Source organism: Dendronephthya gigantea, unplaced genomic scaffold, assembly GCF_004324835.1.
Source record: "Dendronephthya gigantea isolate DGI-Jeju-01 unplaced genomic scaffold, DenGig_1.0 000109F, whole genome shotgun sequence".
Taxonomy (NCBI): Eukaryota; Metazoa; Cnidaria; class Anthozoa; order Malacalcyonacea; family Nephtheidae; genus Dendronephthya; species Dendronephthya gigantea.
In genome coordinates this window covers 515,001-534,499 of record NW_021163119.1, presented here as the reverse complement: position 1 = coordinate 534,499, position 19,499 = coordinate 515,001, and the positions used below count along the sequence as shown (strand labels likewise).

At 34.7% G+C, this 19,499-nt stretch overlaps 3 protein-coding genes across 4 annotated transcripts in view; all 3 read right to left on the bottom strand.

The window, feature by feature from the left end:
- LOC114535002 overlaps positions 1-3,545 on the bottom strand; it is a 37,642-nt gene extending 34,097 nt beyond the window's left edge. For both annotated transcript variants that reach the window (XR_003688180.1, XM_028556378.1), the window contains exon 1: positions 1,573-3,545. The gene's annotated coding sequence lies outside the window, so the exon portion shown is untranslated. The remainder of the gene's footprint in view (positions 1-1,572) is intronic.
- LOC114535028 overlaps positions 1-19,499 on the bottom strand; it is a 69,832-nt gene that overhangs the window by 33,593 nt on the left and 16,740 nt on the right. The window lies entirely within an intron of this gene.
- LOC114535005 overlaps positions 11,875-19,499 on the bottom strand; it is a 14,418-nt gene continuing 6,793 nt past the window's right edge. The window contains exons 4-5 of the mRNA XM_028556384.1: positions 17,319-17,897; positions 11,875-14,171 (exon numbers count right to left, since the gene is read on the bottom strand). Coding sequence (XP_028412185.1) covers positions 13,444-14,171; positions 17,319-17,897 — 1,307 coding nt within the window. The 3' untranslated portion in view covers positions 11,875-13,443. The remainder of the gene's footprint in view (positions 14,172-17,318; positions 17,898-19,499) is intronic.

Here is a 19,499-nt window from a genome sequence, read left to right as displayed (position 1 = left end):
TATGACCATAGACGGGTCTTTTTAGCGGAATTCTGAAAACAAAAATAAAGACATGGCCATATTATGTTTTGAGTTTCGGGGTTTAAAATTAGCAATCAAACACTCTATGCTTTGATATTATTTTAAAAAAACAGATTTAAAAGACGGTTAGCAACTTGAAAAATTCAGATAAATAATATTTACGTGTAGATATGGGACTTCATTGCAAAGAATTCAGCCAGAGTACATTGATTCCATAGTGCCAATGCAAATATAATTCGGCATCAATTGGACCAGCTTTTTTGATTTTCAAAAGTCAATTTTGAGCTATAGATATGCTCAATTGCCTTTCCACAATTAATGAAGGATACATATACCGATTCTCTTTAAGAATTTATTCCAGAATTAGCCATAGGTAGCGAGGGTTTTTTAAAAAAGCAATTTTTCGTCTTAAAATCGGCGTTTTACTCATTAAATTCCCTCATGACACTTGCCAAGCTCGCCGCCGGAAGTCATCACGCACTGGCTGCGCGTGGGACACAAAACAATCAGCAAAAACACAGAAGTTTCATATCTGTATATAGCTAATCTGTGGTATAGGCAAGGTGTCCCCAGCATAGGTTTTGAAATATATTTGACAGAAACCCAAAAAACATTCACGTTCTATACATGCATAGGAATACATTTGAATGCTAAAAATATAGTATAAATGTAGTAAAATTATTCAAGTTTAATGTGTTGTACTTTTTTTTTCTTATTCGCCATATTTTTATGAAATATTTGCGGTTTTGTGAAGGTGTTTGAGTCAACCGTCGTGCGTTTTTAGCTTATTTGGCGTGAGAGTTGCCAACCTTGTCATAATATAAGATTGTTCAGACAACATAAGCGTCGCGCGAGGTCAGTGAGATCAGTTCTGGGCCGCCTATGCTTGGATGGGCAAACAGATTCTAATAAAATTCTCATCTAATGATTTACTGGTTAAGTGATAATTATCCAGTTTCAAACTGGTTTCAACCAAATCAGTTTCCTAACAATTTTTCTAACAATTGGTGATTTCATTTGAAGTTGAACTTACTGAACTAATTAATTTGTGATAACTCTAATAATTTTATCTCAGCAAGTGGAATAAAATGTTTAAAATGGACATGTAAGAAGTGAATGAAATGATGATATTCCCCCTGAAAGATATTTCATGTCTCTGGGTCTAAATAAATTAGTAAATGTTTTAAAATTGATTTCCTGTATTAAAATCAGGGAAGCATGGTATAAATTGAAAATTAGCTGTGTTTTAATATAATGACCATTTTATAGCACAACTGATGAAACAAAACTATAGCGCTGACTGGTGTATTACTTTGCATATGATCTTAACTACAAAACGTTGAAAAATAAAATCCTCCCGTACCCAGCAAAATCAGATTGTGAATATTTCTGGTTACTATTATTATAGAAGCAATGTATATATAAGTAACAATGTGTGCAATATACTACGTGAAACACCAATATAAACCAAACCATCCGGTCAAAACATTGTTATTTATAGCTAAATAGACAAAGACGCATTCGTATATCGCAATATGAGAGAAAACATACCTTGATTTAATACCTTCGGCAATCTGGTCTTGTCTATGTAGTGTATATTTATACCACGACTGGTCCGAAGCCGTATGCCTTTGTCTTTGGGCTTGTCTGCCTGGATAAAGCTTGTTAAAACAACTTTAGATTTGTTCAAACACTAAATCGACACTTCCCAGGATTACTTTGGGAGCTTCTAGTCAAAGAATACGATCATTTTGACAAACAACGAACACAGACTTTGAAGAAATACAAAGACTCAAAGAAACAGGAACTGGGTGAGGTTTCGGGTGTGGCCACTGAGCTATATGGCTCTGCAAACTAAAGTTAGAAAACTGGAACGATATATCTAAATAATATATTTTTGACAAAATTGATAATATCAATAACCGCTCAAATAATACCGCCTTTAAAAGCACTGGGCATAGAAAAGTGAAACTCAGTTAAGATCGAGGATTTGGGGAGTAATTCCAAATCTAACAAGTAAAGTCCAAATCTAACAAATTTCTGATAATTTACCTTTTTTTCTATTCTATTGAGGCTGTTTTCCACGCACGCGTTTTTCATACGCACGTACACACACGGAAGTCTAAATCATTATATATGTTACCTTTGAAAAAGTAAATAAATCGAAAGAATTAGTTTTTTCGCAATTTTGGTATATAATAAAAATGTTAAAGCATTCTTCCGTTGGTGTACGGTGTACCTGCGTATGAAAAACACTTAAAGCCCCGTTGACAAGGTATCGGATTACTGTCGGCCAATGTCGAATTTTGAAGTTAATTAATGAAAGACAGCGGTGTCCTGAATAAATATACGAAATCTATGAATTGATAATCATTTACTAATAATCGTTGCTTCATAACGGCAAACGAAGATGAGTGGATCCGGTACCGTGTGACGCAGCTTAAGTGGAAGACAGGCTTAAGAAGCCAGGTAATAAAAAAGTGATTGGAAGCGAACCACAATTTTCCAATTGTTTTGAAACTGCTGAAATTCCTCCATGGGAGCAATGACTCAAATAGGAAAATTCAAATCTATCGGAGCCACTGTTGCAGTCTTAAAGACAACTTAGGGGATGTTGAGACAACTTAGGGGATGTTAGCAAACACCGAAATAAGAAATTTCAACAACAAAGTGAAAGCATAAAATGGTTTACAAAAATACAAACCTTAGACACGGTTAATTACTGTAACAAAATGGTTGTACCAATTATATAGGTTACACCGAGAAAAAGAATGGGATGGAGTAGATTTTCATAAAAGAAAGTCGCTAGGATCTTGTTTAACGAAGGGATTTCTTGTGAAAATGATTTTGCGAAGAGACATACTGTATGTTTTAGGAGTACCGTTTCTGACTCGCTACCACCAATATGACAAACTCACATGAACTTAATTTTAGAATTTCTATAAACATTCCGTCTGTCTTATTTGTGTGTGGAAATGGGTTTTTTTTGACATTATAAATTTTGAAAGCATGTTCTCATTTATAGACATGGTATGATCTGAATGTATTTTGATGCCAAATAATTTATGAAAATATCTCGTGTATTTAAGATCTATTGCCACTCGATTTTTTTCATTTCCGATTGTAAACTGTCGTTGAAGTTTTTTATCAATTCCATTTAGTTCGTGCGATAATTTTGAAAAGCTGTTTCAGCAAACTCTCGATGTCATTTATTTTTACAAATAACACTTCATAAAACATTTCTCTTATCAGACTAGTGGCTGTGCCTCCTCAGCATGTAATCAGTTAAGCTGGATTATTATATTTTCGTAAGTCAATGCAGTACTATTAGGCGCTCAGGGATCGAGTCTGTTAAAATAGTCTCACTCTCAGAACAACTAATCTGTCTTATTTGCTCTTTAGTGTTTGATTATTGTCGGGTTTTAGCCCCTGAGCCTCGTAATCGTGTTATATTTTTTTCTATATTGGTTACAGGTTCATTTAACATGACGTCACAGCTCTGTACTATGCCACTCAATAGAATACAATAGACACTCATACTGTTAATATTCGAAGAACGTAATGACGTCACAGCTCTGTACTGTGCCACTCAATAGAATACAATAGACACTCATACTGTTATTATTCGAAGAACGTAATGACGTCACAGCTCTGTACTATGCCACTCAATAGAATACAATAGACACTCATACTGTTAATATTCGAAGAACGTAATGACGTCACAGCTCTGTACTGTGCCACTCAATAGAATACAATAGACACTCATACTGTTAATATTCGAAGAACGTAATGACGTCACAGCTCTGTACTGTGCCACTCAATAGAATACAATAGACACTCATACTGTTAATATTCGAAGAACGTAATGACGTCACAGCTCTGTACTGGGCCTTGCAGTCCCTGTCTGCCATGGAGGAGCTACCTCTATCAATATTGACGAAAAAATTAACAACTTCATTGGCTCTTTTAACTGCACAACGATGCCAAACCTTATCTAGCTTAGACCTCGATTTCATGCAGGAAACTGATGATGGAATTATATTTACAATACACGAGAAAAAAAAACACGAAGGCGGGAAAACACCTCCTGCCTATCAAGGTTAAAAGCTATCCCGAGGACATCCGCCTCTGCCCTGTAGCCAATATTAAACACTATATCATTAAAACTAAACCTATGAGAGCTGATTCCAAATTGCTACTAAGTTACGTCAAACCATTTAAACCGGTTACAAATTCCACAATTGGTCGTTGGGTCAAACGTGTCCTCCAAGGCTCAGGCATCGACATAAACAATTTCTCAGCTCAGAGTAGCCGGACGGCGTCCTCGTCTTACGGATTCCTATCTGGGTTGTCCCTTAAGAACGTACTTAAAGCTGGCGGTTGGACCAAAATGCAGAAATATTTGCAAAACATTATAATAAACCAATTGTCTCCAGTTTTGGAAACAGCATACTTATAAATCACTTTAATAGCGAGGACAACAATGATCGCGAATGACTTATATATCTTGTATAGCTCTGGGGCCGGTTGTATCAAGCCCTTTTAGCTTAAACGGAAGATAAGTCAAAATTAAATAACACTCTTACATCTTTCTTGAACGATTCAACTTGAATATTATGCACTGAATATGTAGTTGTAGACAGTATCTTTGTATTAAGATAAAAAACATTTAGTTCGCTTGTTGAATAAAACGGCAGACTTGCTTTCTATTTTGAACTTATCCACCGTTTAAGCTAAACGGGCTTGATACAACCGACCCTTGACAATAAACTATTAAGACGGTGTATCAAACACTGAGATGGTTGGGGTTCACTTTTATCTTGCAACTCGCTGACCCTCACATCTTTCAATTCTCATGCTACTCCGTAGTGACGTAGACTGATGACGTATATAATTTGAAAATTAAACGAAACTTAGCTACCTGTAAGTTGAAATTTGATTTGAATTATATAACGTCATCAGTCCTGAACGAAGGAGTAACATGCCCTCTCTTCATGGTGGAGAGTTGTCACTCCCGATACTTCTTCGTTCCGTGTGAGAATCAGCGAGTTGGCTGTCTTTAAAGGCTAGGAAAGCGAGCGCGTGCTTATCATGTTATATACTCCTACGTTCAAGACTGATGACGTTATATAATTCAAATCAAACTTACAGATAAGTCTCGTTTAATTTTCAAATTTAATTTTCTCTTGAGCATTTCGATTCCTACCGGAGGACTTATAGTTGACTAATTTTTCCATCAACTGTTCCTGGCTTGAATTTAAGTGTGTATAATTCCACTCGAAATTAAGACCCTTTAAAACCTCTAGAATTTACCTGCATCGAGTGAAGTGCCAAAAGTCATAATTAATTTAAAACTGCCATGCACCTTAGAATGTCGTGTGAGTGTCATGCAGTTATGGAATTTGTATATTTTAGACATCATTTTCATTAGCAGAAAGTTCATATTATTAATTTCATTGTAAAAAATGCACAACTGCACAACGCGACGAAGCGCTGTGCAGTGCCAGGCATTTAATAATGCAAGTTTATTCAATACGACGCCACAGCGCTGTTCTGCACCTACATGCACATACAACCAACCATTTCTACGTTACCGTGTTGTTGATAAATCATTGATAATCACAAACGTACTAGTTCAAAATTTAGAATGTGATAATCTACATGGTCAAAACCATATGTAGACGAATATGTCGAACATAAACAAAATTACGCCTTACTTAAGTGCATCGAAAATATCCTGGAAAATATTTATGTGGCAAAAAGCGCGTGTACAAGAGCTGTTTTCTGGTTAATACCCTGTATTTATAATAACAGACGGATGATGCGTATTTATAGTCACACGAGGGTCTTAAACTGTAGTCTGAAAATTTGTTGGATCATATAAAATCATATTATCGATAACATCATATTATTCTGGCGATGAGTTAACAATTTTGGGTTTACGTGCGTATGAAAAAGGCTTAAAGCCCCGTTCACACGGTATTGAATGGACGACTTGCGCTTTAGACTAATTTTTGATCGAAGTAACTAGAAGAAAATAAATCATCACAGCTAGAAAGATCTTACTTAAATTAGTACAAATGCAAAGTTTGGCTGCGAAATGTGGTAAAATACGGTATATAGCCACGCGCAGTTGGCAAATTTTGTAAACTTTTGTATTACGACCGGAAGGGTGTAACTAATTTAGTTACACATTTCCGCACGTAATACAAAAGTATACAAAAATCGACAACTTCGCGTGGCTATATTTTCCGTATTTTACAAAATTTCGCAGCCAAACTTTGCTTTTGCACTAATTTAAGTAAGATCTTTCAGAAAATGTCCTTTTTATCGCCGAAGTAAGAAATTAGTCTAAAGCGCAAGTCGTCCATTGCCATCAGGTCAAATTTTGAAGCTAATGAAAGACAGCGATGTTTTTTTAATGTCTGAGCTCTGAATAAATATACCAAATCTATCAAATTAATAAGCATTTACTAATAATCGTTGCTTCGTATACGTATGTACGTATATATATATATATATATATATATAATTATATATATAATATATTATATATATATATATATATATATATATATATATATATAATATATATATATAAATATATATATATATATAATATTATATATATAATATAATATATATATATATATATATATATATATATATATATATATATATATATATATATATATATATATATATATATATGATAGGATATGATATGTGTTTTATATGTTCTTTCTACACAAGTTTAACCAACCGGGCAAGCAGAAAATTCTACTTGACCGCGGTGGGAATCGAACCCGCGACCTTCGCATTTCTAGAAGGATGCTCTACCGTCTGAGCTACAAGGCCAAGTTGGGAACGACTGTTACTTAAGTTGTTATTGACATTACGGAGTTTCGTCCTTACGTTCCCACCGCGGTCAAGTAGAATTTTCTGCTTGCCCGGTTGGTTAAACTTGTGTAGAAAGAACATATAAAACATATCATATAACCCCACAAGTGAACACATGGCTCAATTAAGAAAAAGTACAAATATATATATATATTAATATATTATATATATATATATATATATATATATATATATATATATATATATTTGATTTATTGTTTTCTATTGGCCCATTTTTAGCACTTGTTTTGCCCCATACAAAACATGTATTCTCCCCTATTTACTTTCATTCTTACTCTCCAGACGAAGGCCCTCAGGTGTTGTTTGAAGTGTTTTGTCTATATCAGGCAGTTGTTATATCACATTTGATGCCATTATGTGAAATGCCCAACTCTTTTCAATTTGAAAATAAGAAATGTTCATGGGGTGAATAATGCATTGAAAAGTTGACTACATCCCAATCAACCGAATCAACCTGACCTGATAAACCTTCCAGTCAACCAGTGAACATATGCAGATCATTTACAGTAACTTTTTTAAAATTAATATTCAAAAATGGGTTTTCCCTGACGAGCTTGAAGTTGCAAGTGCAGCGCTTTGTTGCACAAATTATTTTGCAAATACAGTGGTATGTTAGTTCTCATGCACATGCAAGAAACATTTGAGACTTTTATGAATACTGTCTGAATAACACTGTTAGGAAATCAGAGTGCTATCAGACTTTTAATTTCATCACCTCTGGATCAGACAGTTTACATATGGTTTGATTTTTTCAGTTATTATTATTAGATTATTTTGGTTATTAATTATTTCATAGTTTAAATAAATCTAGCATGATCCTATTTGATTTGTATGAGATGTGATTGAATTAGTGATTAGGTGTTAGTGTAAACAGAGAACATAAGAATATCAGGTCCATTGTGAGACAAGCGTGCGAGAGAGAGAGAGAGAGAGAACAATAGTTTGACAATCAGTGGAGATCCACTCTTCAGGTACTGTGAGTTGTGATTAAGTTTGTTTCTATAATAGTTTAACTGTAATCTAAGCAGAATCCAATCAATTTAGAATTTACAATATATTACTAAAAATCTCCATTGGATTGTGTTTGATTTTGCCCAATTGATATAACATATATTGTTTGACCCGTGTGATCAAGTGAGTTTTAACCTATAAATCTTAATGAGACTACAGTATGAATAATGTGTCATGAAAAATATTATAAAATTTGATCTTTATTCTGTGATTTGAAGGTTGCTTCTGACGGGAAACCCATTTGGGAAAACATTTTCCCCTTTGCACCAACTGGGGAGTTTCCCTGCCACAGACATACATATTTAGCATGGATTAGATTTTTAGGACAAGAAAAGACAAAAAATAATCGCTTGACTATGGAGGGATTTCACCCTCTTGGATGGGCAAACAGATTCTAATAAAATTCTCATCTAATGATTTACTGGTTATGTGATAATTATCCAGTTTCAAACTGGTTTCAACCAAATCAGTTTCCTAACAATTTTTCTAACAATTGGTGATTTCATTTGAAGTTGAACTTACTGAACTAATTAATTTGTGATAACTCTAATAATTTTATCTCAGCAGGTGGAATAAAATGTTTAAAATGGACATGTAAGAAATGAATCAAATGATGATATTCCCCCTGAAAGATATTTCATGTCTCTGGGTCTAAATAAATTAGTAAATGTTTTAAAATTGATTTCCTGTATTAAAATCAGGGAAGCATGGTATAAATTGAAAATTAGCTGTGTTTTAATATAATGACCATTTTATAGCAGAACTGATGAAACAAAACTATAGCGCTGACTGGTGTATTACTTTGCATATGATCTTAACTACAAAACATTGAAAAATAAATTCCTCCCGTACCCAGCAAAATCAGATGTGAATATTTCTGGTTACTATTATTTTAATATATAAAAGCAATGAATATATAAGCAACAATGTGCAATATATACTACGTGAAACGTACACCAATATAAACCAAACCGTCCGGTCAAAACATTGTTATTTATAGCTAAATAGACAAAGACGCATTCGTATATCGCAATATGAGAGAAAACATACCTTGATTTAATACCTTCGGCAATCTGGTCTTGTCTATGTAGTGTATATTTATACCACGACTGGTCCGAAGCCGTATGCCTTTGTCTTTGGGCTTGTCTGCCTCGATAAAGCTTGTTAAAACAACTAGTACTTTAGTTTTGTTCAAACACTAAATCAACACTTCCCAGGATCACTTTGGGAGCTTCTAGTCCAAGAATACGATCATTTTGACAAATAACGAACCCAGACTCAATGACCCAGACTTTGAAGAAATACAAAGACTCAAAGAGAACAGGAACTGGGTGAGGTTTTGGGTGCGGCCACTGAGCTATATGGCGCTGCAAACTAATGTTAGAAAACTGGAACGATATATCTAAATCATATATTTTGAGATAACAGCTCAAATAATACCGCCTTTAAAACACTGGGGAGAGCATAGAGAAGTGAGAAACTCAGTTAAGATCGAGGTTCCACCAATTGCTTCCACCAATTTTGGTATATAATAATAATGTAAAAGCATTCTTCCGTGGGTGTAACTGCGTATGAAAAACACTTAAAGCCTCGTTGACAAGGTACCGGATTACTATCGGACCAGGTCGAATTGTGAATTTAATTAATGAAAGACGGCGGTGTCCTGAATAAATATACCAAATCTATCAAATTAATAATCATTTACTAACAATCGTTGTTTCATAAAGCCTGCATGATTCTCATATGTCACCGACTATTGTCGGTGATCACTGGAGCATAAAGTGCTTTGTTACTTCGTCAACCACGACAAACAATACATCGCCGAGCATCGGTGACATATGAGAATCGAGATTAATGTTGAAATGAGCCTAATGAGTTATGAGTCAATGAGTTATGAGTAAAAAAATTTTGCTGCATTTTCCTAACCACAGTTTTGTAACTGCGGATAAAGTTTTCGCCTGATTTGCATAAAATTTACCTTCGAATTTCTCGGCTACATTTTACAATATGGCCAACATAATTCTTAGATATATCTATTCCAGGGAACGCGGAGCGTTTTTCGTATTGCTGGAGCTCGAAAACCCGCGCCTGCTAGGAGAGTCCGGGAAAATTTTGAAATATAGGTCTCTGAAATCGCCGCAAATGCCTCTCAATTTAAGGATTAATGGAAAATAATAGATAGTATGTAAAGTTTCCAGCATGTTTGGCGCTGATAACACACATTAAACAATATAACCATGCTTTGGTTATGATGTCAAATATTTTGAAATGGATAACCACGCTGTTTTAATGGTCAAATGCTTGTCCTATGTAAAGTTTCCAGCATGTTTCGCGTTCATACAAACATTAAACAACATAACCATGCTTTGGTTAGGATGTCAAATATTTTGAAATGGATAACCACGCTGTTTTAATGGTCAAATGCTTGTCCTATGTAAAGTTTCCACCATGTTTGCGTTCATAACAAACATTAAACAATATAACCATGCATGCTTTGGTTATGATGTCAAATTTTTTGAAATGGATAACCACGATGTTTTAATGGTCAAATGCTTGTGCCATGTAAAGTTTCCACCATGTTTGGCGTTCATAACAAACATTAAACAACATAACCATGCTTTGGTTATGATGTCAAATTTTTTGAAATAGATAACCACGCTGTTTTAATGGTCAAATGCTTGTCCTATGTAAAGTTTCCACCATGTGTGGGGCTCATATACAAACATTAAACAATATAAGTTGTAAATATTATATATATAGTTGTAATAAAGTTGTAAATATTCATATAAACCAATTTCAAATGTTCAAAAAAAGTTCATGGAAACTGTCAAAAAATATCGGAATCAGTCGCAAATGTTCAAAAGCGACTTACTGCGGTGACTGCATTGTCCTACCTTGCATGTACATATGAACCCTTGAAGTACTATTGTATTAATACTGGATAATTATTGAAGAATACTTCTAACCGGACCAATGCAAATAAAGTTCATACAGACAATGAAAAGTTCACAAATCTGTAATATAATATAAATCTGAAGGGTGGTTTGCAACACCGTACCAGTAACGTACTAACCAACTGAAAATATGAAAATAACAACGTAAATTCGTAAACCATAAGTTCGAAAAATCCAGCTGACTTGAGCTGACTCATAACTCATTGACTCACAACTCATAGACTCATTTGAATCACAAAACAGGCATTCTCATGAGAATCAGGCTTTAAGGGCAAACAAAGATGTCGTTACCAACGGATCTGGTACCGTAGGAACGCAGTGAAAAGTGATTGGAAGAACCACATTTTTCCCAATTGTTTCGACATTGCTGGAATTCTTGGAGAGGAATGACCACAATAGAAAAATTCAAATCAGTCAGAGCCACTGTTGCAGTCTTGAGGAAAACTTTCAAAACATAAAACTATCCACCCTCTCTCCTCCCTCAGCGATCCCTGGACGATTTTGAATATCTCACGGGTGTAATTTGTGAACGCAAAATGCATCTTGCCTGAAAAAGAGACTCCTTCTTATCTTCAGAATTTTAATAATTATCCCAGCCTCAAACTAGCTCAAAAAATACATTTATAAAGTTAACTGATCTACGGTCCGATGCTGGCAGAAAGCCAGAAATCATTTTGTCTTCAATGTGTAGAAATTTTCATAAACGTTCACAAAAAAAGAAACAAATATCAAGTTTACTCAGACCATGTTTTGATCCAGTCTCCAGACGAATATTGTTCATGGCAGGGTTTGATAAATAACTTAGCCAAATACAGTCATCCTATTAGTTTTTAACAACCCTGGTACTTGGTATAATTACCTCCAAGTTGATATCACACAAGACAACTTTAGGGATGTAAGACAAACACCGAAATAAGAATTTCAACAACAGTCAATAAGGTGAAATCATGAAATGGTTTACAAAATTACAAATCTATACAAATTACATGCTGGCAGTAGGCAAATATTTAAATACTAAGCAATATTCTTGTCATTTGTACTTTTGTGGACCAGGCACGTTCGAAGTCATAAAATCCTAATTTACCACTTGATGTTAGTTTGTTTACAAATAAGCCACCTATAGTGTTGAATAAAAATCTAAGCTTCAGTATATTAAATTATGATAACGACCATCTGTAGGGTTTCTAAATTCGCAATGTCGAACGCATTAAAGATAAAAAAACGACCTTTGAAACACGCCTAAGACATAATTGTTGTATTGTTTCGTGACCTTCTTTTTCATGAACATCAGATGTCTCTGATCATAATATTATTCGCATTTCACGCAAGTTTTTACAATTTTCCAGTTCCCGCTACAAACTTTAAATATCTTCCTTTCCATGCAGGTAATAAAACGTCCCTGCAATGTACATAGTTCTTGTAGTTACGACATCTTTCTTTTTCATAAGCATCAGACGTTTTGACCATAATACAGTTACTATTAATTACTATAATTAATAGCATTGTTTCATAACCAGCGCAATTACCATCAGCACCATCTTAGAGACCAGCACCATCACTAACAACACAGATGAGAACTATCACCACCAACATGACTGTAACTACCATAATAAACATCTTAAACAACACCATCATACAACTAGCATTGGTCACAGTTTTTTAGGGCTTGTTTCTTGCAGATGTATTTAAGATGTCATCTTTGTTTTGTTTAACAAACTGTAACCCCAGTTAGGGAGGAAAGGGAGTGCTATCACTTGCCCAAGGTGAACTCCCAAACAAACGGAGGGAAGGAGGTGTCTTACTTCTCCATTCTAGACCAGCTCCAAGCAAAGTTTAGCCGCTTCCCCAAAACAATGTTCATGATGATAGTTTTTCATGTTATTGTTCACTAAATCCATTATAAAATATCCTAACCAAAATCTCAGTTTCAAAACATCTGTCGTTCACAACAAAGTCTTTATCAACTAAGTCTTCTGCTCTTGTTTTTCGTCCTAGTGTGAACGATTTCATTCAGTTATTTTTAAAAACAAAGATATTCTCATTTAATTGGTAAAAAAAACCTGCGGAGAAACCCAACACGTTAGAAAATTACAGTTTTGTGTAGATTTGTAGACTATCAGCAGCACATTCATCCAAGCCATCGATCATCTACGGGATTTTGCAGATATATTAGAAATGCATCTTTCAGGTTTTGGACTAGATGAGGTCGCTTTAACTGATCAAGGAGCTCATTTTTAAAGTCAGGGTCGCTCAGCATCATCATAGGATCTCTTAGGTTTAAATTGCTGAAATCACAAAAGTGAAAAGCAGCCAGCTTTCCATTCTTCTCAAAATCTTCACAGATTTTAGCGGCAAATACGCTTTTACCAAATCCTGGTCCAGCTGTTATTAATTTTATTCTTCAATGGCTGTCACTTCCATAAAACCACTCGTTAATTTCCCTTAACAACAACTTCCTTGCTCCAGGAAGGAAAAAATTAACTTTTCTTTTAATTTTACCATTAAAATTATGCTTAGCGAGTGTTTGCAATAAATCTTAATCACTTTCCATGCGGGATTTTTTCTCAGGATTGCTATCCCCGGGTATTGATAGCTTACGCTTGGTCGAAGAGTGGCAAGTTTTATTTATCTCGTCGCGGTTTTCTTCAGCGATTTGTGTCATTGTTGCAAGCATTTTAATACACTCATCTTTGTGCAGTTTCCAATCTTTAAGCTTTTGCACATACACTTCTTCTTCAGGCCCAAGAGAACATTTTTCTAAATCGTCGACATCACTCTGTGAAACGCCCAATTCGACTATCACCTGGGAAATTTTCTTCCATAAAGACTCAAATGTTGAATTATCAACTCGAGTTGTTGTTACATGTGCATAAATATTATTTCTGTAACACTTGATTCTTGTGATATTCGCTTGAGTTGACTTATCCCAATCCGGAGGCATCAGATCCCATACTGTTGATGGAAAACCACAAATGTTCCGGAATAGAACTGTAAGTAATGTGACATCAAAGGTTTTGGAATCTGGAGGGTTGCCAGACGGAGGAAACAGTAAATCCCACTGGGAATTATTAATAACTCGAGGTTTTAACTTTTGAAGAGATGTTTTGTTTGCAGCCAGTACTCTGGGTAGACTAACAGGTGGATGGATGGTATCAAATTTATTTCTCAAAGCCTCAGTTCCTTTGGCAACCAAAAGTCTACTAAGTCTTGTAAAATTTGCTTTTTCTTGCAGCTCGTCAGAAGCCATGGCATTGCACGAAGTTACTGTAAAAAATAGATATAATTTTCCATCGTGATCGACCTGAAGCAATAGTGGCCTTAAATAAGTTTTAGTGGAAAAAACAAAAGGGATTTATCATACATAAATTTTTATGAATAGACCTATCCAAAAAAGAGGCCTGTCTCAGGTCCCGCGAAAACGAGGCTAGTCAGATTTTCTCTGCTGAATTTGTTTTTATTCATTCGTTTATTTCACTTTTTAACAGGTTGCAAGCTACACAAGAACAAAGTTTTTTCCGCAAAATTTAGGTAATTATATAAAAATTATTTTGAAATTTTGGCAATAGAAAACCTGACTAGCCTCGTTCTCGCGTTACCCGTAACAGGCTTCTTGCTCTTTTTGGCATAGGTCTATTATCAAGTTAATATCAACGATGATAGCTGTATTCTAAAACACTGATCCGCGAGTTTAATAAACTAACAGCGAGCTGCTGTAAAATTACCAAATCAAGTCTGTAATTGCAATAATTTTAACTTTCTTCAGGATTGTAATATGAAATTCATACCATAGTCCAGTTTAAAAGGTTCAGAAAAAAAGCCGAGTTCTTTCATCAAAAAGACATTATTCTATCTTTTTTTAGATTTATACAAATTTGTGCACTTTTATTCTGTATAATTAAGCTATTAGCGAATAATGATTAGCCAATCTATGCAAGACAAAATATTTGTGCACTCTAAGTTACAATCAACTTCGGTTGAAGTTTAAATAACAGACTCTTTAAAGTTTGCCGGCCACCCTAACCACGTTCATTGTCTATTAGCTATGGTTTCTGTTAGACAAGGAGAGGCGTGCTTAAGGAGATAATTGAAGAATTTTAAAGTCAGGTACATAATTAGTTTCTTTCGGCAAAAGTTCTTTGCTTGCATGAAAAGTAATTCAAACTAGGGATCCAAGGATAGTGCAAAGTTTTCATGCCCTGTAATACCTAAGCAACCAGACGTTTTCCCAACATAAACATTTTGACTTATGCCAGTAAAAATATAATGAACTAGGTTAAATATTAATCAAAAGGAAATTACTTAAAGTACTCAAGTTACGTTAGTCGCGGATACTGTCACTTTTAAATTATAATTTTAGTTGCTCATGTAATCCGGGCGCGATTTTCCCAGTTTAGTCTCTTTTCTTCGTCAAACAACTGTGACTACAATCACTATATTTATATGATGGCAACAATTTATGCATATTATGTCAATATGCATATGATGTGGATACTTCGACGCGTAAATCGATACAAAAAATATACTTTGATTACCTATATTTGATTACTGCACAAAATGTCCGTTTAGTACTGTATCATTTATGTACTGTATGCAGAATATCAGATATCGACTTGCTATCGACATAATATACATTCGTGTAAGAGTCTATCAATACATAAACAACACAGCGTCGATACTTCCTAACCTCTTAGCTCTATTTACAGAATAAACCTTCCAAATTATATTTGTGTTGAATTGAATGCTCGTAATTCATAACATAAATGAAAAAATTGCGTAGATTCTCAAAGAATTGCTCGATTTTTACGCCCGGAATGTTTTGAAGCAATGCTCGTCGCTCCTCGTTTCTTTATATCGTGAATATAAAAAGTTGAAGGCTCTACGGCACATGCACAGTTGCGACGTATAAGAAAAAATCGGGTGTTCCGGGGGGCAATTCTGCGCAAGTCCCTCTGAAACAAAACCCAAACCGTGGAAAAGCAATGCCTCAAAATTTAACGGTCAAAATTCCTTAATATTTTGGTGAACTTAGCTGAAAAGGGATGTAGAGCATTAATAAATAAAGCAAGTTAAACTGATTTAAAAACTTTGAATTACTGATCATATACAAAAAGTTACTTTACGCATAAATCAAATTACCCCCCGTAAAGTTTACACTATATGACTGACTGACTCGTTTGAATTTTCGCCACTCATCACAATACTGCAAAGTTTCTCAAACTTTGCACTAAAAATTATTCACAAAAAGTTATTCTTCAAAGAAACAGGCGTAGATCATCATCATAGAGTCCGCCATTGCTAGCCTTATAGAATGAATGTGCGCGCATAATTTGCTAGAGAAATACACGAGAAATAAACACTTCAGTGCCTTGATAACGGCACAAAGAATGCCTGTTCACTTTTATTATTATTTTATTATTTTAAGTGAGGAAGCCAGTATAGTATATTATGTGTTTTCAGGCAGGCATGCAACATTGCATAATCTTTAGCTCCAATCATAACATTTCTTTTGCTTATTTTTGTAAATAATCACTTATTGCTTCTAGTTAGAATGCTTTTTGATCCTCCATTAGCAAAAATTGTTCCGTATTTTCATTTAGACTCTCCCAGTACGTTTGGATGTCAATTAATTTCTTCTCTGAGGGCATATTTTTTAAATGTTCGTTGAAGCTTAGCCCCCTGTATAAAATAAACTAAGACTAAATATTCTTTACATGATGAAGTAATACCCAAATATTTTAAGTTCATAAACACAAACTAACCTCTGGTGTCAATGGATGTTTTCCAAAACTAATCTTCTCTGAATTACTGACTGATCTACTTGATGTCTCCTATTAAACCTCACATCAGCTGTATCATGGGTGCCTAGAAAATATATGTTAGAATTGCTTAAGCTTAATCATAAACAGTCATATAAAATATAAACATATAATTAAATGCTGTTGACTCTTACTCTTAAAAAGTTGTTTAAATGATGAATTAAACTTATCATCAGAACTTAATTCTCCTATTGCAGAACATATTCATAAATTTTAACAGAAAAGATGTCGACATCATTCAGGATTAAAAACTGCTGCCTTTGGCTGGTATTTTATAAATATGCAAAATAGTGCGCAAAAATATACAATAGATGAATGTCCGTTTTTTTATCGGATATTCAAAAATCGCCGTATTAATATAAAGAAAAACCAAACGGTAGCATTAAATACCTTCATATGGTGACTTTCTTTCAGCGAGTCCATAGTTGTTAAAGATTTTCGTCAAAGTACAGAAAAAAGCACTTTAAAATCACATTTGCCAGAAATTTGCCAGAAACACCCCGGCGTGCTCACGCTTTTTTGGTCACCGAACTATGTATAGTGGCTGAGTACTGCTGCTGCCGCCTGGGTACGAATTAATTTTGTCTATACTTACCATTTTTTTCATCATATTCTCGTTGTGAATCACTGGAACATTCTAATTTTTCAGGTTCTAGCGGACATTTTTCTAAATCGTCGACATCACTCTGTGGGGTGCCCAATTCTACCAATGCCTGGCCAATTTTTTTCCATAAAGATTGAAATGTTGAATTGTCAACTCTGGTTGTTGTTACTTGTGCAATAACTTCATTTCTGTAACACTTGATTCTTGTGATATTTGCTTGCGTTGACCTATCCCAATCCGGAGGCATTACACTCCATCCTGTTGATGGAAAACCACAAATGTTCCGGATTAGAACTGTAAGTAATGTGATATTAAAGGTTTTGGAATCTGGAGGGTTGCCAGACGGAGGAAACAGTAAATCCCACTGAGAATTATTAATAATTCGAGGTTTTAACTTTTGAAGAGATGTTTTGTTTGCAGCCAGTACTCCAGGTAGACTAACAGGTGGATGGATGGTATCAAATGTATTTCTCAAAGCCTCAGTTCCTTTGTCAACTAAAAGTCTACTGAGTCTTGCAAAATTTGCTTTTTCTTGCAGTTCGTAAAAAGCCATGACATTGCACGAGGTTACTGTAAAAAATAGATATAATTTTCCATCGTGATCGACCTGAGCAATAGTGGTTGAACTAAGTCAAGATGTCAATGCTAGCTGATTATGAAAACTAAGATTGTTGCGGTAGGAAAAACGTTTTACACGTCATAAATAGACTTGTAGCTACCTAGGCACTTTTTTAAATACAGAGGTTATAAAAGCATAGGCAACCCAGATTTCCAGCTGATCTGGATACAAAAATCAACCAATCAGAAGCCAGGTCTTCAACAAAACTGAATTATCCTTTCCTTCATTGTAAAAAACTTCGACACTCGAAAATATAAAGTAATTTTATTATATATTTATGTGAAAACACGTTTATTTTTTCCCAACTGCAAATTAGAATTCAAATTTTTCACCCTTTAAACTATTAGTTGGAAGAATAAGGACAAATAACACCAGGCACATGATAACTCAGTTTTGTCGATACACTTTATGACGTCATGATCTCAGATCAATTGGTTTGACTTGTGCGTGTAATACTCGCGCGCGTCTCGCGCTTACTTTGTTTACTTCGTCTATATATAATGACAAGGTAGGAAAGAGTTAATCAAAACACTACAGATATAGCTTCGTAAATGTATAATTATCTACAAAATTATACAGGAAAAAAAGCATCAAAAGCTACAACCTAATCAGCACCGATGATTGAACTACATTATCCTGAAGTTTCCATGTTTTTAAACCCCATTTAAAGAAAAGTAACTTAGCTTGTGGGTCCACCACGTAAGTATTTCATACTGCAAATCCTTCGGTCCGTTAACCCGGGTCTTCATCAGTGCAATTACTTGAAAACATATTTACACGTGTTGTTCTGCTTATCAAACAATTATCAAAAAAGAAACAGTTAATTCTAATTAAGTATTTTGCTAGCAAACATTGAAAAGAGCACGCTACGTACTATTGAGTGGCTTTCCCTCTTGGGCGATATTAAATCCACAAAAGCTTTGTGCTCTTTTCCGCCTAAGGAAACGTTATATATTATTATGATATCAAGCTAAAAGCTCATTGGCGGTCTTGTGGGTAAGCCAATAAGCGTTAAGATGATATCTTAAAAAAGATGACGATTTCTTAGGCGGAGTGATCTGCGGATAGTTTTCTAAAAATTTCGTATGAATTCCTTTTTTATTTCGGTAATTTGAAGTCTTTAGATGTTGTTTAAAAACATGGAAACTTCAGGATAATGTAGTTTAGTCATCAGTGTTGATTAGGCTGTAGTTTTTATGACGCATCTTCGTGTAAATTTTAGAGAAAAGATAACTATACATTTACGAAACTATATATATAGTAAATAATTTAGCTTGTAGGTACAGCCATTAATCCGGGCCTTCATCAGTGCAATGTTGAAGGGATCTTGCAATAATGCACTGATGAAAGCCCGGGATAAATACGTGCATGGTGTACCTACTAGCATGTGTACCTACTAGCATGTGTACCTACTAGCATGTGTACCTACTAGCATGTACCTACTAGCATGTGTACCTACTAGCATGTACCTACTAGCATGTGTACCTACTAGCATGTATGTGCATGGTGTACCTACTAGCTTATTTATATCACCATGCAAACATACAAGAATA